Here is a 26,725-nt window from a genome sequence, read left to right on the forward strand (position 1 = left end):
CATTATAAGCTGAAATTATTCATTTGGGAGAAGCTACATAAAAATCTGAACTTTTGCAAAGTAATCTATGCTTATCCATTCATTATAAAGTGTTCCAGCAGAATAGAATTAAATTAGGCCACTCTTCTCTGTAGTCAGAGCTTTACTGAATTCATTCTACACTTGTTGTAGAGATAGTATGGTGTTGTGGGAAATAGAGAAGACCCAAGACAAAACTCTTAAAAACTCTGAGTCTCAATTTCCTTATCCATAAAATGGATAAAATAATATCTTCTCTGCGCACCTCAAAGGGCTATCATAAGAGGGACGCCTGACCAGCTCTGTCGGTGGAGCATGTGACTCTTGATCTCTGGGTTCTAGGTTCAAGCCCCACATTGGGTGTAGAGATTACTTAAAAATCAAGCCTTTTTAAAAAGGGGGGTGGCTATCATAAGAAGCAAAAGTGCTCATTAACAAGGAAAATAGTGTACCAAAAGCACTACACAAATCCAAGTTATCCTTCTTTTTTCTTTTAACCTATATTTATTTTTGAGAGAGAGAGACAGTGTGAGCAGGACAGGGGCAGAGAGAGAGGGAGACACAGAATCCGAAGCAGGCTCCAGGCTCCGAGCTGTTAGCACAGAGCCCAAATTCACGAACCGTGAGACCATGACCTGAGCCAAAGTCAGCCGCTCAACCGACTGAACCACCCCAGCGCCCCTCCAAGTTACCCTTCTTACTTTAGTCCATGAGATCTTCTGTTGTTGGGAAGCTAGTCTCTTTCTTAGTAGTCTGTTGATGCCATAGCAAACCTCTCTCCTTTAAACAACACCCAAATGGAAAGTCTTCTTTTTGCTTTCATATGAAAGGCATAGAAGAAGGTAGGGAAGAGAGAAGGAAACATTTATAAAGCATCTACTGTGCTCCAGGATCTGTGCTAAGAACTTTACTTCCATCACCTCACAGATATTGTTTGGACCACCTGTTTTACAGAAGAGAAATGGGAGGCTCAGAAAGTCTGAGTAACTAGCTCATCATCACATAGCTAGTAAGCAGCAAAACTCAGATGGAAACCCAGCATTGGTCTGACTCTAAAGTCATATACATGCTGTTTCCCCCACACTCAACATCCTCTCCAATAAATATATCACAGAAAAAGGATGTGTCCCCACATTTTGTAGTGTAAAGCTGTAGAACTGGTCAAAAACCCACTTTCTTCCCCATCTGTGGCCTGATTCCTTACGCTTATGCTCACTCCCCAGACCCTATAGTAGTGTATGCCCACATTAAGAGGTGAGCATAATACCAAGACAAAGAGCAAAAGAGCCCATGTCCCAGGGACAACAGCAATACTGGTGGCCTCTCCTGCTTCTTCTAGGTCCACACCTGCCCTCTGGTGTTTGTCTGATTCTAGGTGTGAACCTGACACTGACTCAGGCTTTACCCTTTCACTCTACTTCACCTGGTTCGGTCTGGTGAGATGCGTGGATCTGACACTGGCTTCTCCCACCAACTGCATTTTCCGCTAGGCCTCACAGATCTGACCTTTGTTTTATCTCCTTCAGTTTGGACCAGTGCCTCAGGTCGCACATGGACTTTGGCCTCTAAAGTCATGATACTTTCCTGGTCCTTCTGTCCTAATGACCCTCCTTTCCCTTCCCCCATCTGGGCCCTTTTATACCTCACCCTGCTCCCCATCATTGCCTGCAGGAAACTTAGCCTCTCCAGGCCTGAAGTGGCTGACCCGTCCCTCATGCTGACAGTGGCACAAGGGATTATTTGCTGCCCTCAGAAAGGAAGAACTAGTGGATGGTTTTACACCTTTGCAGACTATTTCCTTGGCCAGCTTATCCTTGAAGCTTATGCTCTTGACCAACACAGGTTGTGCCAGAACTCTTTCAGCACTTGTGTGAAAATCTGCCATTTCTCAGAAGCCGTGTTCATTTTCTATGACATCAAAGCATGATTGCCCACTAATAATAGTCTGGAAGAGGATGTGAAGAGTTTTAAATTCCTCTCAGAAAAATACCAAGTTACTCAGTTAACTAACACTTTTTGGATGAAAATTGCTGTAGGGAATAGGAGATGTAGGCCCTGTCCTCTGAGTATCCAGGGCATGCGAACCCTCCCTGGTCAAGTAATGACACCACCAGTCAAATCCTTTCAGAAACTGTGCTACAGGACAAATATCCTATCCCAGCTCAGCAGACAGAATTACCTCCAGAGCCACTGAGGCTGTGAGGCACTCACCCTTTCAGATAGTTGTTGCTCTGTCAGGCTTCTGTCCCTTAGTTCTACCATGCTTAGATTCTCTAAACCAAAAGGAGTTCCGTGTCTCACAGATGTTCTGGAAATAGCAGGACCTATTTTCTTTTTTCTTTTTCAAGTTTAAATTCTAGTTCTTCTAGTTCATTAACATACAGTGCAATATTAGTTTCAGGAGTAGAATTTAGTGATTCAGCATTTACATACAACACCCAGGGCTTGTCACTAGTGCCCTCCTTAACACCCATCACTCTTCTAGCCCATCCCCCACCCACCTCCCTCCATCAACCCTCAGTTTGTTCTCTGTATTTAAGAATGTCTTATAGTTTGTTTCCCTCTCATTCTTTTTTTTCCCTTTCCCATATGTTCATGTTTTGTTTCTTAAATTCTACATATGAGTGAAATCATACATTTGTCTTTCTCTGACTTACTTCGCATAGCATAATATACTTTAGCTCCATCCACGTCATTGCAAATGGCAAGATTTCATTCTTTTTTTTTTAATGCTTATTTATTTTTGAGAGAAAGAGATAGCACGAGTCGGGGAAGGGCAAAGAGAGAGGGAAGGAGGATCTAAAGCAGGCTCTGCACTGTCAGCAGTGAGCCTGATGTGGAGCTCCAACTCACAAACTGGGAGATCATGACCTGACCTGAAGTCATCCACTCAACCGACTGAGCCACCCAGGTGTCCCCAAGATTTCATTCTTTTTGATGGCTAAGTAATATTCCATCATATATATATATATATATATATATATATATACATGCCAAACCTTCTTTCCATTTATCAGTCCATGGACATTTAGGCTCTTTCCACAGTTCCACTACTGTTGATAATTAGTAGGACCTATTTTAAATCAGAATGGCCTTAGGGTGCCTGGCTGGCTCAGTCAGAAGAGCATGCAACTCTTGATCTCTGGGTTGTGAGTTCAAGCCTCATGTTGGGTATAGAGATTTTCTCAAATAAATAAACTTAAAAATAATTTAAAAATAAAACTTAACACTGTAAAAAAAAATCAGAATGGCCCTCAGAAAACTAGGGACATAGCAATCTCAGACATATTTCAAACCGAAGAACTTGTTCTAAGGACCTCCCCAAGAGCTGGGAAGATGCTGACCTTCCACAGCCTTATCTGGGCATGTGAAGACTGTCCTATTACAGTCAGCAAAGAAGCTATCTCTGCATTTACTATTTTACCCCATTAGTAAAGGTTGAGAAGCCTGCTCTAAGTCAAACCACACCCTAGGACATTCAGATTTCATGTATATTCACATCCTGTAATGTGTTGGAAAGTACTCACTCCAGGGTCACTCACAATCCCTACCTTGACCTTCTCCTGCTTTCTATTCAAGAAGAGAAATTCTGGTTTCTCATCTTTCCATAGCTCGAGGCCTGGTCCTCTCGTGGCTTTCTCTACCTGAATCACACACTTTGACCATTACCCAGAAATGTCCTCTGTATTCTCGGGTACCCTCTCCTTCCCTTGACTTTTCTCTCTGGAAGGGATTTTTGATTCTGAGACATTTCCCTCCCACTTAACTCCACCCTACATTTCATTAAACAGATAGAAAAAGTAGAAGGAAATCACATTTGTTGTACTTCTTCTAGTGCCAGGCACAGTGAAGGTGTTCATGCACATCAACATATCTATCCTTCACAAAGTCATGATAGGAAATGAAGTGCAGAGAGTCTAAAATTTTGCCAAATTTTACCAGCTATTAGGTGGTCTCATCAGCTATTATGGTACAGTTGGGATTGAACCCAGGAACTCTTAGGCTCCAAAGCCTCAGCCTTTTCCAGCATATTCTGTACCTCCCAAACAGACAGCCTATTCTGTACACTGCTGGTTCCTTCTCTGTATGCCTGTGTCATAACCCATGTGTCCTGATGATTGTTCTCAAAGGTACAATATACAGTTGACCCTTGAACTACATGGGTTTGAATTGCACAGGTCCACTTATAAGCAGGTTTGTTTTGATAAATATAGTACAAAACCGTAAATGTATTTTCTCTTCCTTATAATTTTCTTCACGACATTTTCTTTTCTCTAGTTTACTTTATTGTAGGAATACAGTATATGATACACACCACATACAAAATATGTGTTGATTGTTTATATAATCAGTAAGGCTCCTAGTCGACAGCAGGCTATTAGTAGTTAAGTTTTGGGGTAATCAAAAGTTATACATGGATTTTTTACTGTGGCAGGGAGGAGGTTAATGCCCCTAACCCCCTCGTTGTTCAAGGGTCAACTGTACTTCATACCAAGTCTTTTCTTCTAATCGAAGATAAGATCAAACTAAAATGAGATTAGACTAGAAGCATTCTTTTAAAAATAAAAATAAAAAAGCAGCAGTCTCTCAGTAACACTCTGGGGGAAATTTTGCGGTTTCTCAAAATTCAACAGTATCAGTAAAGTGGGGATTTTCAAATGGTGTGGGGCTGACATATACCACTAGGGCCAGAGTTTCAATGTTGCGTTTGTTTTCCAGAAAAAGAGCTCAGCATAAAATGCAGCTAATAGTGAGGTTTTGTTTGGGTTTTTTGCATAATAAAAGTCGTAACTGAGCAACATTAGCTACAGACACTCCTCCCCATAAATCCATGGAGACTGTGAAAAGCATTTCAGAGAAATACAAACCCCAAGTAGTCTTTGGCAAGGGGTAATTTGCCATGATGATAGTTAAATAAGGAGAATACTGAGTAGCTGACTACAAAGAAGCATCTGAAAATAAAACTAGCTGTGGCTCAAGTCCTTCAATTGAAAATGTATATACAATCTCTCACATGTGGCAGCCCAAATTGGTCTCTTCTTTTTATAAGGCAAATTTGACAATGCATACCAAGAAGCTTAAATCATACCCTTTTGACCTAATAATCCTACTCCTAAGAATTTATCTCAAGGAAATAAGTCATAAGAATAAGGAAGACTATACATGTCTTATAGCAACATTATTTAAAAGTAGCAAAAAAACTGGAAACAACCTAATTTTCCAGTCACATAGGAAAGACTTAATACATTTTAGTATCTTAATTCTTTGAGATAATCTGAAGCTATTAAGAATACGATCACCAGTGCACAAACAAGGAAAGGGTGTTCAGTGAAAAGTATAGAACACAGAAATGCAAATATGTAGTGGTTACAGACCTGCAGAAATTCACATGTTGATAAAGAAGATTAGGAGGGGGCAAAAGAAGATAAAATAGTTACGTTAGCACATTGAGATTACAACTTTTAAATAAATTTTTCTTTTGTAATGACTGTATTCATTTTTTAGGCATTTTTTCTTGTTTTTCCTTAGGAATCAAATAGAATCATATTTATATAGAATCATATTTATAATCATTTTTGAATAAGATTATTTTACAAAGAATACAGGTGGAATATTCTAGCCAAGTACGAAATATAGAGGATTACTAATTCGCAAATACTAATGCTATTGTTTTAATTTGCAGTGAAGGGAATTTGGCTACAAAGCAGGTTGTGTTCCTTCAGAGACCAGTTATGTGGAATTCAGCTGCTCAAACACCAGAAGTGAGTAAAAATGATGTTTTTTTTTTTAAGTTTATTTATTTATTTTGAGAGAGAGAGAGTGCACACACTCAAAGTTGGGCTCGAGTGGAGGAGGGGCAGAGAGAGAATCCCAAGCGGTGGTGTGGAGCCCAACACTGGGCTCAGTCCCACGAACGAACGTGAGAGCATGACCTGAGCCAAAATCAAGAATCAGACGCTTAACCAACTGAGTCCCAGGTGTCCCAATGCTTTATTAACCAAATGTTCTATGGAAGCAGTTAATCCTTAAACTCACGTTGTAATTCAAAATGGTGAATACAGATGAGGAAATGTGGACTCCATATGGAAATAGTCTCCAAAACAACATAACAACAAAGGAAATGTGCCAGTAACAGGTGACATGAGACAGCTCCAAAGGGGATCAAAATATGTTACCCCCAAATTTGCCACTTTGGCAAAGGATTATTTTGAGCTGAAGGTAATTAAGAAACACAGACATAGGAGTAACTTTCTACCCTCTCCCTTTCTCATAAAAACGGGGCATAAATTTCCCTTTTTAAAGTTAATGTAAGGGTACCTGGCTGGCTCAGTCGGTAGAGCAGGTGACTCTTGTATTGTAAGTTCAACCCCCACATTGGGTGTAGAGATTACTTAAAAATAAAATCTTTTTTTAAAAAAGGTAACATAAATTTCCATTTGTAAAGTTGTCTTCCTCTCCTATACCAGGAATAGGAGAAGACTCCTAATCACTAGAGATGATTCCTCACTGGAGACAGCACTGACTTGGGTCTACATAAATAAATCTTACTAAAATAACCTTGATCTTCCCTTAGGTTCCCCATATACTTACCTTTCCACAATTTGCTGCCCATAGAAGCTCAAAACCCTGTTCCTTTGTCTAGTCACTTCTCCACAATCTATCATCCTTTGTTAAAATCATGTATAAGCTTTCAGTCTAACTGCCTCTTTGGGTTTTCACTTTTTCTCTGTGAAGCCCCATGTACATCCAAAATAAATCTTTTCTCCTCTTAATCTATCTTTTGTTAGTTTAATTTGTAGGCCTCGGGTACTGAAATAAGAGGGTAAAGGAAAAGTTTTTTGGAAGTGGGTGTGCCTAATATTGCAACACACCTGTGCATTCTCTGTCTTGACCTCTGAAGCTACTTTTTTTCATCCTTAATTTTAGCTTTTATTTATTATTTTATATTTAATATTGAAGTATAGTTGACATAGGTTATATTAGTTTCAGGTGCACAACTTAGCGATTCAACAATTCTATACATTATGCAGTGATTACCACCGTAAGTGTAGTTACCATCTGTCACCATACAACATTATTACAATGCTATTGACTCTCTTTCCTATGTTGTACTTTTCATCTTCATGACTTAACTTACTTTATAGCTGGAGTTTATACCTTAATCCCCTTCACCTATTTTGCCCGTCCTTCCACCCCTTTCTCACCGTCAACCACCAATTTGCTTTCTGTATTTATTATTCTCTGTGTTTTAAATTTTTTGTTTGTTTTGTTTTTTAGATTCCACATATAAGTGAAATCATATGGTATTGTCTTTGACTTATCTTACTTAGCGTTATACTCTCTACATCTATCCATGTTGTTGCTAATGGCAAGACTTTGTTCTTTTTTATGGCCAAGCAATATTCCATTGTGTGTGTATACCACACCTTCCTTATCTATTCATTTATCAGTGGACGCTTGGGTTGTTTCCATACCTTGGCTATTGTAAATAATGCTGCAATAGACATAGGGGTACATATCTCTTTTTGAATTTGTGTCTTCATATTTGTGGGGTAAATGCCCAGAAGTGGAATTACTGGATCATAATGGTATTTCTATTTTTAAGTTTTTGAAGAACCTCCGTACAGTCTTCCACAGTGGCTACACCAATTTACACTCCTACCAACAATGCACAAGGATTCCTTATTCTCCACATCCTTGCCAATTTGACTGGTGTCTGGCTTTGAGTTCTACTTCCCTGATGGTGAATGTTGAGCCATCTTTTTATGTGTGTGTTGGACATCTATATGTCTTCTTTGGAGAAATGTCTGTTCAGGTCCTCTGCCCATTTTTTAATCACACTTTTATTTATTTATTTTTTTTTGGTGTTGAGTTGTATGCATTCTTTATATATTTTAGATGTTAACTTCTTATCCTATATATCATTCGTAAATATCTTCTCCCTCTAAGTAGGTTGCCTTTTCATTTTGCCGATGATTTCCTTTGCTGTGCTAAAGCTTTCTAGTTTGATGTAATCCCAATAGTTTATTTTTGCTTTTGTTATCCTTGCTTGATGAGACATATCCAGGAAAATGTTGTTCAGATCAACGTCCAAGAGATTACTGCCTATGTTTTCTTTTAGAAGTTTGTATGGTTTCAGATCCTACATTTAGGTCTTTAATCCATTTTGAGTTTAAGACCTTTACTTTTAGAATTTGGTTTTTTATTTCACAGATATGTTTTAATAAATTTTCCAGATAGCTTGAGAATTTTTTAAGAAAGTGAAAAAGCAAACCATGGATTAGGAGAAAAAAAACCTTGAAATCACATATATAACAGAGAACTTGTATCTTGAATGTACCAAGAACTCTAAAAACTGAACAAACAACTCTAAAAAATAGCGTAGAGACTTGGACACCTCACCAACAAGGATGTAGATGAGAAATAAGCACTTAAAAAGTCATTTAAATCATTAGCCATTAGGGAAATGCAATGAAAACCGTAATGAGATACTACTCTGCACCATTGAGAATGACTAAAATAAAAAATACTGACAATACCAAGAACTAGTAAAGGAGAAGGGCAATTGGAACATTCAAACAAAGCTAGTAGGAATGCAGAATGATACAACCACTCTGGAAAAACAATTGGCAACTTCTTTTGAGGTTAAACACACACTTACAATATGACCCAGCAAAACCACTCTTGGGTATTCACCCTAGAGAAATAGAAATTGAAATATAAATGGAACAGAAATGTTTATGTCAGTTCTATTCATAATCTCCAAAAACTGGAGACAATTCAAGTGTCTTCAACAGGTGAATGGCTAAACAACTATGGTACATTCATACAATAAAATACTACTCAGAAATAAAAAGGAATGAAATAATTATATACACAAGGAGTTGAATTAATTGCAAAAGCATGCTGATTAAAAGAAGTCAGTTTCAAAAGGTTACAGAGTGAAAAATTTACAAAAAAAAAAAAAAAAAAAGGTAACCTACTGAATTGGAGGAGATATTTGCAAAAGACATATCTGATAAAAGGTTACTATCCAAAATATATATAAAGAACCTACACAACTTAACACACGCACAAAAACAAATAATCCAATTAAAAATGGGCAGAAGACTGACATTTCTCCAAAGAAGCATACAGATGTCCCACACACACATGGAAAGATGCTCAACATCACTCATCATCAGGGAAATGCAATCAAAGCCACAGTGAGAGATCGCCTCATACCAGTCAGAATGGCTAATATAAAAAAGATAAGAAATAACAAGTATTGGCAAGGATGTGAAGAATAAGGAATCCTTGTGCACTATTGGTGGGAGTACAAATTGGTGCAGCCTCTGTGGAAAACTGTATGGAAGTTCCTCAAAAACTTAAAAATAGAAATACCATTATGATCCAGTAATTCCACTTCTGGGCATTTACCCAAAAATATGAAAACACTAATTCAAAAAGAGATATGTACCCCTATATCTATTGCAGCATTGTTTACAATAGCCAAGATATGGAAGCAACCTAAGTGTCCATCAATAGATGAATAGAGAGAGAAGGTGTGGTATATACATACAATGGAGTATTACTCAGCCATAAAAAAGAACAAAGTCTTGCCATTAGCAACAACATGGATAGATCTTGACAGTATGATGCTAAGTGAAATAAGTCTGAGAAAGACAAATGCTGTATGATTTCACTCATAAGTAGAATTTAAGAAACAAAACAAATGAACAAAGAAAAAAAGAGACAAACAAAAAAACAGGCTCCTATATATAGAGAACAAACCGGTGGTTAGCGGAGGAGAGGCTGGGGGAAGGGGGATGGATGAAATAGATGATGGGGGTTAAGAGTACACTTATCAAGGGAGGCGAGGGTAGGTGGTGGGTGTTGGGGAGAGCACCTGTTGGGATGAGCACTGGGTGTTGTATGGAAACCAATTTGACAATAAATTTCATATTTTAAAAAAAAGTACACTTATGATGAGCACTGAGTAATGTATATAATTGTTGAATCACTGTTTGTAACCTGAAATTAATATAGCTCTGTATGTTAATCATATTGCAATTTAGAAATAATAAAAAATATTCCATTTATATGATAGTCTCAAAGAGATAATGATATAATGTGGAGAACAGGTCAGTGGTTGCTAGGAATTAGGGATTTGGGGAAGGGAAGTGATAAAGGGATCACACAGGGAGTTTGCAAGAGGTAATGAAACTGTTACATGTCTTATTATAGTTACACAAAACTATACATAAGTGTTGAAATTTATAGAACTATACACTTTTAGTATATAATAATTTTTTTAAATTTTTTTTAACGTTTATTTTTGAGAGAGAGAGAGACAGAGCATGAATGGAGGGAGGGTCAGAGAGAGAGGGAGACATAGAATCAGAAGCAGGCTCCAGGCTCTGAGCTGTCAGCACAGAGCCCAACGCGGGGCTTGAACTCACGGACCACGAGATCACGACCTGAGCCGAAGTCGGATGCTTAACCGACTGAGCCACCCAGGCACCCCTAGTATATAATAATTTAAAAATTAAAAGATTGCTTTATAAATCACACAGACTAAAATTTTTTACATCTTTGTCCTTCACTAAAGACTGTCCTTGGGTAATGAAATTCTTATGAAGTAAGGCTACACAGGATGATAAACCAAGGTCTTTCTGTCTTGTTCCTTTCATCTATTTGTATTTTTCTTTATTTTGGAGAGAGGCCTCTAAATAAATTCAATTATTTTACATTCAGTAGAATAAAAGACTCCAACCAGGATTTTACCTCCATCTATTAAAATGTTCCCAACTTTTCTTCCAAAATACTTTTCTTAACTTTTTTGTTTCTTTTGAATACTCAAAATTCATTGATTTTTTTTTTACCTAAAAGTCTCTATTTCAGTTAAATTCTTCAGCCCACTTCCCTTTGATAATTATTTAAAAGAAACAAAGGTCATTTAAAAGTATTTAGTTTCCACTAATTCAGAATAGAGTTTCCATTCTGTGGTGTTCTTAGGAGTAGAAAACAAAACATGAAAAGGATGCCAGGGGATAGTGTGTGTGTGTGTGTGTGTGTGTGTGTGTGTCACAATCTGCAAGCCTCCATGTCCTCATCCGTAAAAGATGGACAACATAGGTACTTACCACAGGTTTGTGAGGAGGATTCAGTGAGAAAACATGTAGTGGGCTTGCCACATTGCCTTGTCATGAGAAGTGAAATGTTGCTTTTGTTTTCAGTAGGAATGTTTTTCTTTCAATACTAGATGATTAAGCACTACTAACTCTGTGGAGAAATTGAAGAAGAATCTAGAAATGCCTAACGACCCTCCATTTTCTCCAGCTAAAAATTGCTTTCAGCTAGTATGCAGGAATTCTTTTTTTTAATTTGTTTTAACTTTTTTTTTTTTATTTTAGAGAGAGAGAGAGGGAGGGGCAGAGGAAGAGAGAGAGAATCTTTTTAATTTTTTTTAATGTTTTTATTTATTTTTGAGACAGAAAGAGACAGAGCATGAGCAGGGGAGGGGCAGAGAGAGAGGGAGACACAGAATCTGAAGCAGCCTCCCTGAGCTGTCAGCACAGAGTCCAACGCGGGGCTTGAACTCACAGACTGTGAAATCATGACCTGAGCTGAAGTCAGACACTTAACCGACTGAGCCACCCAGGCGCCGAGAGAGAGAGAGAGAGAGAGAGAGAGAGAGAGAGTCTTAAGAAGGGTCCACACTTAGCATAGAGCCCAATGAGCGGCTTGATCCCACAACCCTGGGATCATGACCTGAACACAAATCAAGAGTAGGACGCTCAACCAACTGAGCTATCTAGGTGCCCCGGGAATGTTTTTTGATGTTGTAAAAAACATATGTATATATGAGAAATATAGCACAGTATCAACAAGTTTAGAATTAGGTAGTGAATATATGGTGTTTGTTGTACTGTCCTTTAAACTTTCTGTATACTTGAAATTTTTCTTAATAGGAAAGTTGGGGAAAATTAAGCTGAAAAGCATTAGTCACCCAACAACTTATTCATTCATTATTAATTGGTAAGTAGTTACTAAGATGCTATACTAAAAAAAGACCCATAAGGAATGATTTAAACACAACAGAAGGGTCTCTCTGTCATCATAGTCTGAAGCTGAGCAGGTCCTCTAGGGTGGGGCGAGGCTCTGCTTCATGACAGGTCAGCTCTGCCGCCCTCCACATTTGGCTTCTGCCTCTGGACCCAGGGCTGCTGCCACAGTTGTTGCTGTGTTCAGCCTGCAAGAAGCAGGAAAGAGGAGTCCCAGGGATGCTTCTAAGGCACTGACCCCCAAGTCACGTATTTCTTCTCACATCCTATTGACCTGAACTTATTTATGTCACCACAGGTATCTTCAAGGGAGACTGGGAAATGTAATCCGGGAAACCGGGAGTTGGTACCATGGTGAAATAGCACATGGCCAGCTCAAAACTGCAAGGCACTGCCGGGAGGAGTTCTGTTATTAAAAGAAAAATGGAGAGAATAGATCCTGGGGAGACAGGAGTTTAATTTTAATGGTTTCCATTTTAATTTATTTTTCTTCTTGAGAGCAAAATAATATTCAAATAATATTCTTATCTTTAAATATATCTCAAAATGAATGATTTCAAGAGGTAAAGACTTCTTGGACACATCTGTTGAATCAGTTCTCTAACACAAACCAAGAAGTGAAGGAGCAGCAGCCAGAAAAATGTTCTAAATCAGATCTTTTCCAAGGTAGCTACAATAAAATCATATATGAATACTAAGAAATATTAATGTACACATTAACTTCTTTTTTTACCTTACAGTGAGACAATTATTAAACTTAGTTCTTACTTTTTCAGTCATTTGAAGTTGATTTGAAATTATTTGAAAACCATAAGGGTCATACTTAATTCATTAGCTGTCAGTATCCTTGATTGAAATCCATGTGAAATCAAATCAAGTGCTAGGTAAATAGAGGGCATCGAGTATCTCAAAGAAAATTATGCAAAAATCAAGATGAAAGCATTTTGCTTTTATCATTAACAAGGTTCTTCATCTAGGGAATGCTTTCCACTTAAAGTAAATGGGTTTTTTTCCTGGTGTGAGCAGAAGAGAAAAAGTGGTCCCTGTTGCCACAGGACAATGTTCAGGCTGGAAAACAGCTCTCTTCTAGGCCACCTGTGTTCTTATCTATTGGTGTCCCTGGGAATGTAAGGGACAGAAACCCTGCTCAGATTAGCCTGTGTGTATATAAGGGAATTTACTAGCTTCTAGGTGGAAAGGATACCAGCATAGCTTACAACATCAATAAAGAGCTATAAGGGGGTGCCTGGGTGGCTCAGTCGGTTAAGCGGCCGACTTCGGCTCAGCTCCTGATCTCATGGTTTGTGAGTTCGAGCCCCACATCGGGCTCTGTGCTGAGAGCTCAGAGCCTGGAACCTGCTTCGGATTCTGTGTCTCCCTCTCTCTCTGTTCCTCCCCTGCTCGCGCTCTGTCTCTTTCTCTCTCAAGATTAAATAAAAATTAAAAAAAAAAAAAAAAAAAGAGCTATAAGAACCAAGCCCTCAGGCACTGACACCAGAGATTCCACATTACCAGGGTGTTCTCTTTCATCTGTTTATTTCAGCTTCTAGGTGCATATGTGCAGAGGGCTTCTAATGAGGTGAGTGTGGCCACTTCATCAAAAAGAAAGAGCTTCTTTATCCTAGAGTCCATATAGCAATCCCAGGGAAGGACTCTGATTGGATCTGATTGGGTCATGTGCCCACACTACGGCAGAGAAGAAGGTGGATAGGAAAACTGACTGGAAAGGTAGTTGTCCACTACCCCTTTCCTTACCAGTTTTGAATGATTCTGACAACCTCAAGCTGGAATGACCCAGGAACAAATTCTGTGAGCAAGCTGGGGTAGTGTCTCTGCATGTTTCTCTAACTCTTCCAAATGGTACTAGAGCTACACTTCTGCTTGAGACATACAGAGGCAAGGTATGGGAGATCTTCTCCCAAGCCTGAGACATACAAGGAAGAGAAGTCCTGAATGTCCACTCCTTGTTTTTATTTCTAAACCATATCTTTTAGCTCTTCTTCTACCCTGTTCATCACAACACTGACCATGTCTTATGATTACTGGTGTAATTCTGACTTCATCCTTTTGTTTTTGTTTTTAAGACACTGACAGTGAAAAATGGAAGCCAGAATGGCAGGATACTCTAAAATCAACTGACTTGTCACTGGGTCTCATATATTTGAAATGAATCACCCATTTTTAGCAAATGAGAATGATTCTCAAAAGTTAATGGATTTTATCAAGGATGACATTATCAAGGATGACATTTGCATCCAGATCTTGGTATAATTACCTCCAATTTTATAGTGAAAATATCAGAGAAAAGTGAGAAGATATATGAATAAGCCTAGCAATGTAGCGTGGAAAATTTCTCCTTATTGATTTAGAGAAATATTCAAAATACAGTGCTAAGTAGAAAAGTGAGCTGTATACATTTATGTGGACATAAGCAAATACATACATATTTAGAGAAAGAAATAGTAAAATACACCAGATTTTAACAGTGGTATCTCTGCAAGATAGGATTGTGGGTAGGTTGTGCTTTTTTCTTTGTTTTTGCCAAGTTTTCTACACTGAACATGTATTATTTTTGTAACTGAAGAAAAATTTTATTTGGAAAACACACAAATCTTTGACCATTAAGTCTACTCATAAATTTGTAGCTGTGGATAATGTAGTGTGAAGGGAATGAAATAGGATCCTTGGGCTCCAGTTCAAGGCCAGAAACTCCCTAACCTTGGACAAATCCTATCTTCCTTCTTGGCCTGGGTCCTACCTCCGTAGAATGAGGGGTTAAAGCAGATGACCTCTCAGGACTGGTTGAGCTTCAGACTCCTACCCTCTACGTTAGAAGAACATTGCAATTTGATCTGCTGTAAAAGCTATTCCTTCATGTGGAGTGAGAGTAGAGTAGGGGAGGCAATATCATTGCTGAAGATGTATTTATTAAGAGTCATGTGGTAAAAAAAGAAAATAAAAGTGTTTGTTCTGAAATCTTTTTTAGAGTTACCTAGCAACCTAGAGTTGCTAGGTATTGTGTTATCTTTTAATATGTGAAATTTACATTTGGTGGCTGTTTACTTATTAATACTTATCTATAAGTGAATTACCAAGAATATCTTATTATTCTGAATAATACCCACATTTTATTAGGAAAACTCTCACTGTGGGGCACCTGGGTGGCTCAGTCGCTTAGGTGTCCCACTTTGGCTCCGGTCATGATCTCACAGTTCATGATTTCAAGCCCCGTGTCAGGCTCTGTGCTGACAGCTTGGAGCCTTGAGCCTGCTTTGGATTCTGTGTCTCCCTTTGTCTCTGTTGCTTCCCTGCTCATGCTCTGTCTGTCTGTCTCTCTCTCTCAAAAATAAATAAACATTAAAAAAATTTTTTTAAAAAGTAAATTCTCACTGAGTATGTGAGAGTTGGCCTCTATTGGCTGGCATGCAATAAGGAATTTATTGCAAAATTTACTTTTGGCCCTGGCATTGGTGAAGAAGGAAAGATCTAGGCAGCCAAGTGCTCCCAGGCACCCCTGCCTTCCTATTTTCTTTCAGTCAGCATTGAGAGGTCATTCAAGAATGAATGAATTCTTTATACATGTGGGAAAGAGCCAGTAGCCAGGCTTGAGAAAGGAGCCCAGTCTGGCAGTACCCGTCAGCCCTTCTTGCAGCCAAAAGGCTATCTCCTCACTGATGAGTGTCCCAATGCCAGAGAAAATGTGCCATTCTCAAATCCAGTACCTGAAGAGTAGATCTGTCAGGTTCCAATGCTTGTATTAAATTTAATACTACTGGGGTGCCTGGGTGGCTCAGTCGGTTAAGCATCTGACTTCAGCTCAGGTCATGATCTCGCAGTTCATGGGTTGGAACCCCGCTTTGGGCTCCGTGCTGACAGTTCAGAGCCTGGAGCCTGCTTCAGATTCTGTGTCTCCCTCGTTCTCTGCCCCTCCCCCACTCATGCGCACACGCTCTCTCTCTCTCTCTCAAAAATAAATAAATGTTAAAAAAATAAAAAATAAATTTAATGCTTCTAGTGAATAACAATAAAAAGAAAAGGATTTGAGATCTGATATTTGCATCTGATGAATACAAGGGGGCCAATGGAAATGTCACCACCACAACTATCTCTGACTTGGGACCATGAAAGCTCTTGTTGAGGCAGGACCCATAAACTTAAACTTGCCCAAGGACTCCAGTAACTCAGCCAAGAAAAAGAGCTGCCAACATACGCCTTTCTATGCAACATGCTGAGGACTGCAACGTTCCTATACAAACAATGTCATAGACCGTGGTTGCATTCCATGGTAGCACATTAAATCTGATTTAGTAAACCTGTTTGTTTGCTTTGTATATTTGCCATGAAAGTCAGTAGAATATACCTCTGTATTTTATATATTACAGTTCAACTAACTTCTGAGTTAATAAACTTTTATAAGACTAGCCTGGGCATGGGCATCTGACTTCTATATTTTTTCCCTAAGTTTTATAATTATAGCTGTTGCATTTAGGAAAATGAAGTCCTAATTTCCATCTAACATATAAATGAACTTCCAAATAATAAACTCTGTGTAAATTGGGAAATTAGTGTGCTTTTTTATCTTTTTAAATTTTATCTCTTTTTTGTTTATCCTTGTTCAGATTTTTGTTCCTAAGAGTAAATGATCACATTCTAATATGTCATGTTATCAGCATTAAAGACACCCTGGTAAGGAAATCTCATCAGGATTCTGAACATCTACCTGTTGAGTTGCTACAGTTTTCTTCTTGAGATTTCCTTTTATTGGCTTAGATATCTTATTTTGACTTATTACCTTGGCAAAGACCATGTCCTCTTTACTCTGAACTGCACCAAGGACATTGTCAGCCCTCAGTAAATATTTCACAGCAGAAGCATCTGCAGCTTAAGGTGGTCTGGTTGCTGAGCATTCCTACCATGTCAGGCAGAAGTAGTTTGAACCAGGACAGAGAGAGTGGTCTGCTTGACCTAGGAAGACGCTCCAGGCATTCTTTCAGTATAAGCATGATCAGAATTATTTGTGACTCTTCTGTGCAGCCTGTTCCTGTGTGAAATGGGTATGAGGTGGCCAATGAAGCACTTTTCCTGCTGTCTGTATCTCAACTAACACCAAGAAGAAAAATAGAAACTTCAGTGTATTTCTACCCTACTTTGTTCCCCCAAAGTATGATCTCAACAGGTTTCTCTCTCCCAGAGATATCACTGAGGGCCCAGATATGTACACAACCAATCTGTCAGTGAGGAGAAGGATGTGCCAAGAAGCTACTAAAGATTGTGAAAGAGAGAGGCAGCTCATTCTTACCTGGGAGGAGGAGAGACTGTGAAGGGTGGCTCTCAGTTGGTCCTTAAAGATGAGCAGGATCTGGAAGAGAAGCAAGGAAGAGATGTTTCAGGCCGAGTACAGTATGTGCTAGATCAAAAGGACAGGAAAGCACCCCTCTTTTTAATTCCTGGTTGCCAATCTCTTGTGTTCCAGAGGAAAGCCAGCCGGCATACAAAAGGTGAAGACAGGAACAAAGTCACCAGCAGGAGCATCGGTTTGGACACAGCCACATCACAACCAATGGACAGCAGAAACCCACCTGCAGAGTGCCTCCTCTCTCCTTCTGGAGAGTGTTGGACAAGAGAGAGGAGGCCGACACAGTACAGCAGCTTCTCCGGCTTCAGCAGCAATGACAGTGTCCTACGGGAATTAGACGACGGTCAGTTTGACCAGGAAGATGGAGTAACTCAGGTCACTTGTATGTGAGCAATGAAGTAAAGCAATGGAAGGCCCTGTAAATAACTATTAAAATAATTGCCAACTGACTTTATTGTATTACTTTATCTGCATTTATGTAATACTTTGAATTTTTCCAGATTCTGGCTTTCCTCTAATCTGCATAAACTTTGGCTCAACCTCCCAGACAAGGAAGAATAACCAACGTATTTGTAAATTTAGAATCATGTTTACACTTCTCTCAACTAAAACATCTGTTTAAACAGATGTCTCATTAGGTTATTAACCAATAATCTACTTCAGTTTCTCATGAATGTACAAGATGTACTTTTCATTCATTTCCTGGTAAGAAGACTAAATATATTAGCCAGTATTTCACCTAATTAGAAAGTTCTCAGGAAGTCAAAATCTTACTTAAGCTGACAAGCAATCTCTCTCTCTTTCAATCCCCCTCTCTTTCACATACATGTAAAGGGCTAATTAATGAAATACCTATTTCCTGAATATAACAATAATCCAAATTTTGTCTTTAACTGTAACATGTATATACAAAGCAAGCCCCTGTTTGTGAAAATATTCTTCCAAAAAAAATCCTTTTTGTTTGTCTTTTTTTTGGGAGAGAGAGAGCAAGAGCATATAAATAGGGCAGAGGGACAGAGGGGCAGAGGGAGAGAGAAAAAGTTTAAACAGGCTCCACACTTAGCATGGAGCCCTACATGGGGCTCGATCCCAAGACTCTGGGATTGTGACCTGAGCCGAAATCAAGAGTTGGACATTCAACCAACTGAGCTACCCAGGTGCCCCTGTATGTCTTTGCTTTTAAAAAAAGGGTCACCATGTTACCAACTCCATACTGATTCACTGAGCTTAAACTTTATTGCTTCCAATAGCTTAGAAATAGAGCAAAGCAGCATCCCTTAAAATTCAATATGAAAAGAACCCACAATCTCAACATTTAGAAACGTTGGTAGAAAGAAAGAATTTCTTTATTTTAAATTGCAGATAATATGAAGAGCAGAAAGGTACTTACAGCTTCATATGTATGGAGACCCATCTGTTCCATCTCTGCTTTTCTTGCTCTCCTAATAGGGATGGCTTTGCCTTTCCCAGCCTTTAACAGTTAAAGATGAAAAATTCTACATAATAGAGGATCTTCATTTATCTGTGGAAATGTGGGAATCTTCGAGGGAATTACAACTGACTTTGCCATTGATGAATTTAGCATATTATATATTTTTATTAGCATTGGTGTTGACATTATAAGATCATTTGAATAATAAAATGTCATTTGTTATTGGGTTATCGTTTTCTTGAACACAAATGCTCATTATACATTTTATACATATGACAGGTACATATTACATGTATTACTAAACTAGGACAATCTCCATGAATTGTTGATAAGATTAACATGGAATTATCCCACTTCTACCATGCAGAAGCATTATCTTGATAAGTATAAAGGAACTTAAGAAGATTTTGCTTAGTATTATTCTTTGGAAATGGCTATTAACAATATTTGCAGAAATGTTTTCTTTGTTTTAATTTTCAGATGAACCTGAGTCCCATATTCAAGGGTTGGTAAGTTTTTGGTAGAAACAAGCATTACTTCTGCAGCCCACACAATGTCATGAGTTATGAAACAGGGAGTGTTCTCAGAAACGTCAGTTTTCACAATGCCAGGGTCTACAAGAGGTGGACACTCCTATGTCATTCTGTCAGTATATAGAGGGGATTTGAAGTATTAAACACAGATAGAAATTTATATTTCTAATTTAAAGGAAAAGTCAGGAATTTATCAATCACTTTTAAGTTTTTTAATTTGTGTTAATCATCTTTTTTTTTTACAGTTTGCTTTTAATCTGTATTATAATGAAATAATGACCAAGGTTTTAGAGCATTTAAAATACATATAAGTAGCTTTGAGTCTATTCTTTAAAAACAAAAAAAAAGTAACAAAACTTGGACTCTATATGACTAAGGAGTTAGATGCGACCAATCATTATCTGTCAACTATATATTTGGTTCTTTTCATAATACTATGTAATTCTAGAGGCCTGGCATATGAATTTGTAATACCTATAAGTTATAATTATAAAACATCAAGATCATAGATGTGGGTGTGAAGTTCTGCCATTTTCCTTGATGCAGTATCTCCTGTCTTAGGTCTCAATAACCACCTGTTAGGGCTTTCCCATTTGGATTGAATGCCACCCTGTTATCTTTCATGGCAATATTTAACACCTACTCACCAGAAAAATCACCACTGAGCTGATGAGCAGCTCTATCAATACCACAACAATTCCCTTCAGTATAAAATAAATGGAAAAATTAACAGGCTTTCAAGAATCTTCAGACACCCATAAAAGCAGGAGGCAGAGCTATAGTCAATCCAGATCACAGCTATCTCCAAATCTTTTATCAGGAGCGGTTGTTTATATATTTGAATATAAATGTACCAGATGTGTTTTCATTTCTTTCATTCCGGACGAGCTGAGGACTGTCTCATTTTCCTAGCCTTGACTGACTACCCTGATTCGTCACTACCATTCTCTCAGGGCTGGAAGGACTGTGGCTCTTTCAGCATCAGGCTAAAAAAGATTTCCTTCTCTCAACTCCTCAGGGCCCCAGAGTATCCTTGTATGAAAAGGCTAATCAAGTGAGAATTCAAATGGAATAGGTGCTAACAGTAGTGAAGGTCTGTAACTAAACATGTTAAATCAATATACTCCTGGGTATGTAGGAAAACTAGCTTAATGCAAACTACCAGAATTTAGGGCACGTCCATTTAACTAATATTTGTTGTGCAACTTATCACACCTTGAGAGTGAAATTTATTGTGCAATTACCTAAAGTTTATACAGCCAGTTCTGACATATGATTAAGTTCTCAGATGGTGTTTGATCGTGGAATATTAGGCAAAGCTCTAAAATAATGAGCCTGGTTTCTGCTACGGTCATAAACTTCTTGTGGAGCCAATTCCAAAAATGGATTCCAGAAATGTTTTGGGCATTAATGTCATGGTATGTGTAAGTATCAAGGTGATTCTTTGTAGGCTTATATCAACCAATACTCTTAGTTGCAAGCAACAGAAATTGGTTCATTTAGCATTAAAGGAGTTTAGTTCAAAATGTAGCTAGAATTGGACTTCATCAAAATTTAAAACTTCTGTTCATTAAACTCATGGTTTAATAAATGAAAATGCAAGCTGCAGACTGGGAGAATATGTTTGCAAAGCACATACCTGGCAAAAGATTCATAATAAGAATATATAAATGGCTCCAATAAATAAATAACGAAAAACCCCAGCACCCAATTGTAAATGGGCAAAAGGCTTAAACACTTAATGAAAGAAAATATAGAGACTTCTGCTTGCAGAAAGATGGGAGTAGATTCCTCCCATGAAGTATGTATAACTGAAACCCTGAGCATTACACATAAAACAAACATAAGATGACCGGTGGCAAGTACCTTGATTTTATTTTTGCCTTATGTATCTCAGACTTGAGACCTGAAGAAGCCAGCAATCTTGAAATGCCAATGTTGCCGATCAAAAAACCCTAACAAACGCCTACCAAGACAGCAAATATTTAGACTATAACTACTCTACCCCAGCCAAACACCAAAGAAAAACCTGCGACTTCACCCCAACCTACACCAGTACAGATGGAGTGGGAAGCATAGATTGATTATACATTGGCTAGGGTGATGTCAGAGAAAGACGAGCAAGGAATCATAATTTCATCCCCACTGGCCCTGCAGCCCTCACCCCAAAGTGTTAGTGGAGGTCCTGTGAGAAGCTTGAACTTCACCTCCATCCAGTAGTAATGAGGCATCTCTCTCCTTCTCTTCTTCCCCATTATGGTATCAGAAGAAGATTAGTGAAGAGTCAGGAATTTATTGCCCAGTGGTAATGAGACCACTTCCACAGAGTTGTCACTGGAGACCACATAGAGAACTGGAACCCCCACCTGTGCCCAGCAGTAGGGAAGAACACTCCTCTCATGTGTCAAACAGAGGTTGAGTGGGGAACTTGGTCCTCTAGCTCCACTCAGAACTGAGTAGATGGTACCTCCCATTCCTGAACTGGAGTAGTGTCAGAAATAAGCCAGCTAACATAGAAGGTATAAATATTTAAGATCTATAATCTCATAATATGAAAATAATACCTAGTTTCAATAGAAAATAATAAAAACCAAGAACCAGAAATATCCCAAACTAAATGAAAAAAATGCAAAAAATAGATGCCAACAATATAGTGATGTCAGAATTAACTTTAAAAAGTTTTGGAGCACCTACGATGAAGATGCTTCAACAAACAATTATGAATGTGCTTAAAACAAATGACAAAAATAGAAAACATCAGCAAAGATATAGAAGACATAAAGAAGACCCAAATGGAAATTTTAGAACTGAGAAATGCAATACCAAAATAAAAAGGTCATTGGATGGGCTCAACAGCAGAATGAAGGGGACAAAAGAAAGAGTATCTATGAACTGAAAGAGCAAAAATGACCAAATCTGAACAACAGAGAGAAAATAGACTTAAAAAAAAAAAAAAACAAAAACAGCCCCTTCAGGGCTTTGGACTATAACAAAACAACAAAATATGTAATATTCCTGCCATTAGTGTTCTGGGTGGAGGATTGGAGAAAGGGAATGGGGTTGCTGAAAATTTCCAAATCTGGTCAGAGACATAAACTTACAGATTTAAGAAGGTGAAACTAATCTATAGTGACGAAAATCAGAGTAAGAGCTGCTTGTGGGGTTGGGGTTAGGGTGTGACTATTGACTCAGTCCGTTCAGGCTGAGAATACCACAGACAGGGTGGCTTTTAAACAATAGACATTTACTTCTCACAGTTCTGAAGGCTTGAAGTCTAAGATCAAGGTGCCAGCAGATTCAGTGTCTGGTGAGAGCCAACTTCCTTGTTCATAGACGGCTGTCTTCTGGCCGTAACTTCACAGGGTAGAAAGGGCAAGGGAGCTCTCAGGGCTCTCTTTTGTATGGGCATAAATCCCATTCATGAGGGCTCCACCCTCATGACTCAATCGCCTACCTCTCAATACCATCACACGGGGAATGAGGATTTCAACATCTGAACGTTAGGGAGACACAGACACTCGGTATGTAGCAACGATAAAGGCACATAGGGGAACTTTCTATGGTAACAGAAATTTTCTATATCTTTATTTGGTTGAAAGTAACACAAGTATATGCAATTGTCAAAACCCTTTGAACTATATACTTAAGATAGGCACATCTTACTATGTGTAAATTGTGTCTTAATGGAAGAAATGCTGATTGAAGAATTTATAGAGTTGTTGGGAGGACTAGAGACCCAAGCTCAAAGCTAAGCTTCAGGACAAAGAACAAACCTACACAAGAGAACTCACCAAACCTGGCGAGGCACCGAGCAGCCCTGCCAGGAAGCCAGCTTTCCGGTGGACAGCTGCAACTGTTTTCGGGACCTGCAGCCCCAAACCCAGATGTTTCTGCTGCCATTCTTTTCAGCAAAATGACTGCCGTTTGCTCAACTTTCTTCTTCTCATGACTCGCTTGTGAATCGGCATCTCACGCGGGTGAAACTGTGCTCCAGCTTGGGAATGAGAATGCAAAATATGAGTATTGTAAGGACTGGGCAGGGCAGCACTCATCAGGCTCAAGATCCTCCAAACACAGTGCACATGTTTATTCATGGTGCCAAGTCAAACTCTGATTGGACCTGAAGCAAATGATCAAAAGTTAACATCACCAATAATGGAACAAACCAACGTCCCTGACACAGGACACAATATCATTTCTGCGGTACTCCTGGCAAAAAACACACAACCTGAATGAAATCATTAGGAAATGCCACATGAACCCAAACATTCTATAAAACTGGCCTACATAGTTTAAAAAAATGTCAAGGTCATGAAAGACAAAAAATATCAAGGTCAAAGGACATGAAAGACAACAGGAACTGTTCCACATTCCAGGAAACTAGAGAGACATAATAACTAATTGCAATACATGACCCTGGACTGCATCCTAGATGGAGAGGAGGGGTGGCTGGTGCGTCAGTCAAAAGTTACATAACATAACTGGGACTATGGACTGCTGATTAGATTATGATATTGTTATCAATGTTAAATTTCTTGATTTTGGTTATAGTTCTGTAGCTGTGTAAAAAAAATTCTTATGAAATACAAAAATATTTAGGTACAAAGGGACTAATACCTGCCACTTATTCTCAAATGGTTCAGAAAAAAAAAGTATGTGTGTATCTATGTTGAGAGACAGAGACAGAGAGATGGAAAGTTTGACAAAGCAAATGGGGCAAAATGTAAACAATTGGTGAGTCTGGATAAAGAGTATGCAACAGTTCATTTTTTTTTAAAGTATATTCTACACCCAGCGTGGGGCTCAAACTCATGACCCTGGGATCAAGAGTCACAGGGTATACTGACTGAGCCAACCAGGGGCCCCCATGAGTTGTGGTGTGTGTGTGTGTGTGTGTGTGTGTGAGAGAGAGAGAGAGAGAGAGAGAGAATTCTTTTTTAGTCTTCTGGCAACTTGTTTGTAAGTTTGAAATTGTATCCAATAAAAAGTTCGAAAAAAAGAAAGAAAAGATGCCAGTCCAGTCAGCCAGAAAACATAACACATGATTACTACAAATAGTAGCTTTCAGTGATGGTCACTATAAAACAGCAAACACATGACTCAGAAGATCTTCATTATGGGCCTCACTTAGGGACTAACACCTAGTATGATGGCTAGATAAAGCTTATCCTCTCTACCAATTTAGTTAAGGATCCTGCATATTCTACCCAGAATTCTTACAGCATGTTAAAAGGATATTAAGAATGCTATAAAATATTTGTATTAAAGCCTCTAAAATTTTCTACCAAAAGATGTCAAGCCCTAAAGGAAGGGAAGAGACTAAAACTGTTAAGGGGCTTATATTTACCAGATCAGGTGGTTTCATCCTCACCACAATCACCTAAATTGGGGTTGATTCCAGTTCACAGATGTGAAAACTGAGACTTAGAAAGTTACAGCAAATTGCTAATGATACACAGCTTTGAAGTAGGGAAACTAGAATTCAGAACTTGGCTTGATTCCAAGTCCACTGATCATTAAGAAGTGATTAGAGGGATGCCTGGGTGGCTCAGTCAGTTGAGCATCCCACTCTTCATTTTGACTCAGGTCATGATCTCGTGGGTTCCTGACATTGAGCCCTTCATGGGGCTCCCCACTGGGCACAAATCCTGCTTAAGATGCTCTCTCTCCCAAGAGGAGCCAAGATGGTGGAACAGCATGGAAGTTTTTTGTGTGCCTCACATCTATGAAATACAGCCAGACCAACACTAAGCCATCCTGCACACCTAGGAAACTGATCTGAGGATTAACACAACAATCTGCACAACCTGAACCACAGAATTCAGCAGGTACGTGGGGTGGAGAGGGGAACTTGGGGAGAGAGAAGCCGAGGAGGGTAGGGAGCTGCTTTTGCGTGTGGAGAGAGGATGGAGCCTGGGGGCGGGAGGGGGGGGGTGGAGAATACGGGAAAACACGCCTTCCAAAAAGCAGCTGGAGAGAAAGTGGAAAATTGGAAACAGCCGCAGGGAGTGAACTAAAAGGGGAGAAAGGAGAGGATTTAAATTCCATTAAGACTGTAAACAGGGGGAGTGCAGAGTCTGAAACTCCACAGTTCGATACCTGGCGGTGCTCTGGTGGGAAAGGCAAATCCCCAGGAGCAGAGTGGAGTCCAGGAGGTTCTTGGGCCACATGGGGAGAAGCAGTTCCACTGCTGGAAGGACATTTGGTAGAGGCTGTGAGGCCACCTGGGCCCAGCAGACCCCAGAAAACGGCCACATTCGCTGGTGCTGGAACAAGGTCATTGGGGGTGAAGCCTGGTGCCAGATGTGTGTTGTGATTTCCCATAATCCCTGAGGCGCTGCTGCTACACTGTCTCATGAACTTTTTCTGGGGCGGAATTAAAAAAAGACTTGCCTGTGTGGAAAGAAAGTTTGAATGGACCAACAAGTTTCAATCGAGTGTTCATTATGCCCTCACAGTTAATCATTGCTGCCCTTGGGCAGGTAGACCTGGCTCCCTGGCTTGGGTTGGCCAAGACCCACCCAAATAGACATCTGGGAAACCTGAAGTCCAGGATTTCTAATGTAAGAATTTCTTTTGTTGGTTATGAGAAAAAAACTACTAAATACACACATGTAATTTAATGGGCATGCTAATCAGGGACAAAGTTGTTTTCAACATGTTAAAATTTCAAATAGAGAACCACTCACATCACTGTAATAGATGTGGTTAGCACAGTGACTTTTAATTTCTTAAAGCATGTCTTTTCATTTCAGTAATTAATATAAAACTGAAACACACCAAATTTGGATATTTACATTTCCTTTTTCTTTCCCAGACTAGAGGCATAGTTTAATGTTTACACTATACATAGAAAAGTGGGTGTTAACATTTCAGTATTTTTTCTGAAAACATTAGTTCCTTAACCACGTATCATTCTTTTGAATTTGTTCTTCTGGGAAACCATATGTCTCAAGATTTTTATTCTTTTTTTTTATGTTTATTTATTTAGAGAGAGAGAGAGAACAAATGGGGGAAAGGCAGAGAGAGAGGGAGAATCCCAAGCAGGCTTGTTCAGCATGGAGCCTGACACAGTGCTTGATCCCAAGACCACAAGATCATGACCTGAGCTGATATCAAGAGTCAGAGGCTTAACCAACTGAGCCACTCAGATGCCCCTCAAAATTTTTATTTTTTAATCCCCTCCAAAAGTATTAGTTAGGATTCCATTTTTTTTTAATTTTTTTATTTTTTTAATTTTTAAAAAAAAATTTTTTTTAAACGTTTATTTATTTTTGAGACAGAGAGAGACAGAGCATGAACAGGGGAGGAGCAGAGAGAGAGGGAGACACAGAATCTG

General features: G+C 38.9%; 1 protein-coding gene and 1 long non-coding RNA gene across 2 annotated transcripts in view; one reads left to right on the forward strand and one right to left on the reverse strand.

Moving 5' to 3' along the window:
- The window catches only part of RFTN2 (raftlin family member 2), a 77,746-nt gene extending 58,671 nt beyond the window's left edge, over positions 1–19,075 (forward strand). Inside the window, exons 10-11 of the mRNA XM_049615207.1 lie at positions 5,702–5,780; positions 17,539–19,075. Of these exons, the coding sequence (XP_049471164.1) occupies positions 5,702–5,780; positions 17,539–17,811 (352 nt within the window). The 3' untranslated portion in view covers positions 17,812–19,075. The remainder of the gene's footprint in view (positions 1–5,701; positions 5,781–17,538) is intronic.
- LOC125911334 (uncharacterized) lies at positions 463–17,725 on the reverse strand. The gene is made up of 3 exons (XR_007454315.1): positions 17,645–17,725; positions 17,365–17,424; positions 463–834 (listed from the first exon to the last, which is right to left on the reverse strand). It is a non-coding gene; the product is annotated as an uncharacterized LOC125911334 (long non-coding RNA).
- Positions 19,076–26,725: the final 7,650 nt, after the last annotated feature.

Source organism: Panthera uncia, assembly GCF_023721935.1.
Source record: "Panthera uncia isolate 11264 chromosome C1 unlocalized genomic scaffold, Puncia_PCG_1.0 HiC_scaffold_3, whole genome shotgun sequence".
Classification (NCBI taxonomy): domain Eukaryota; kingdom Metazoa; phylum Chordata; class Mammalia; order Carnivora; family Felidae; genus Panthera; species Panthera uncia.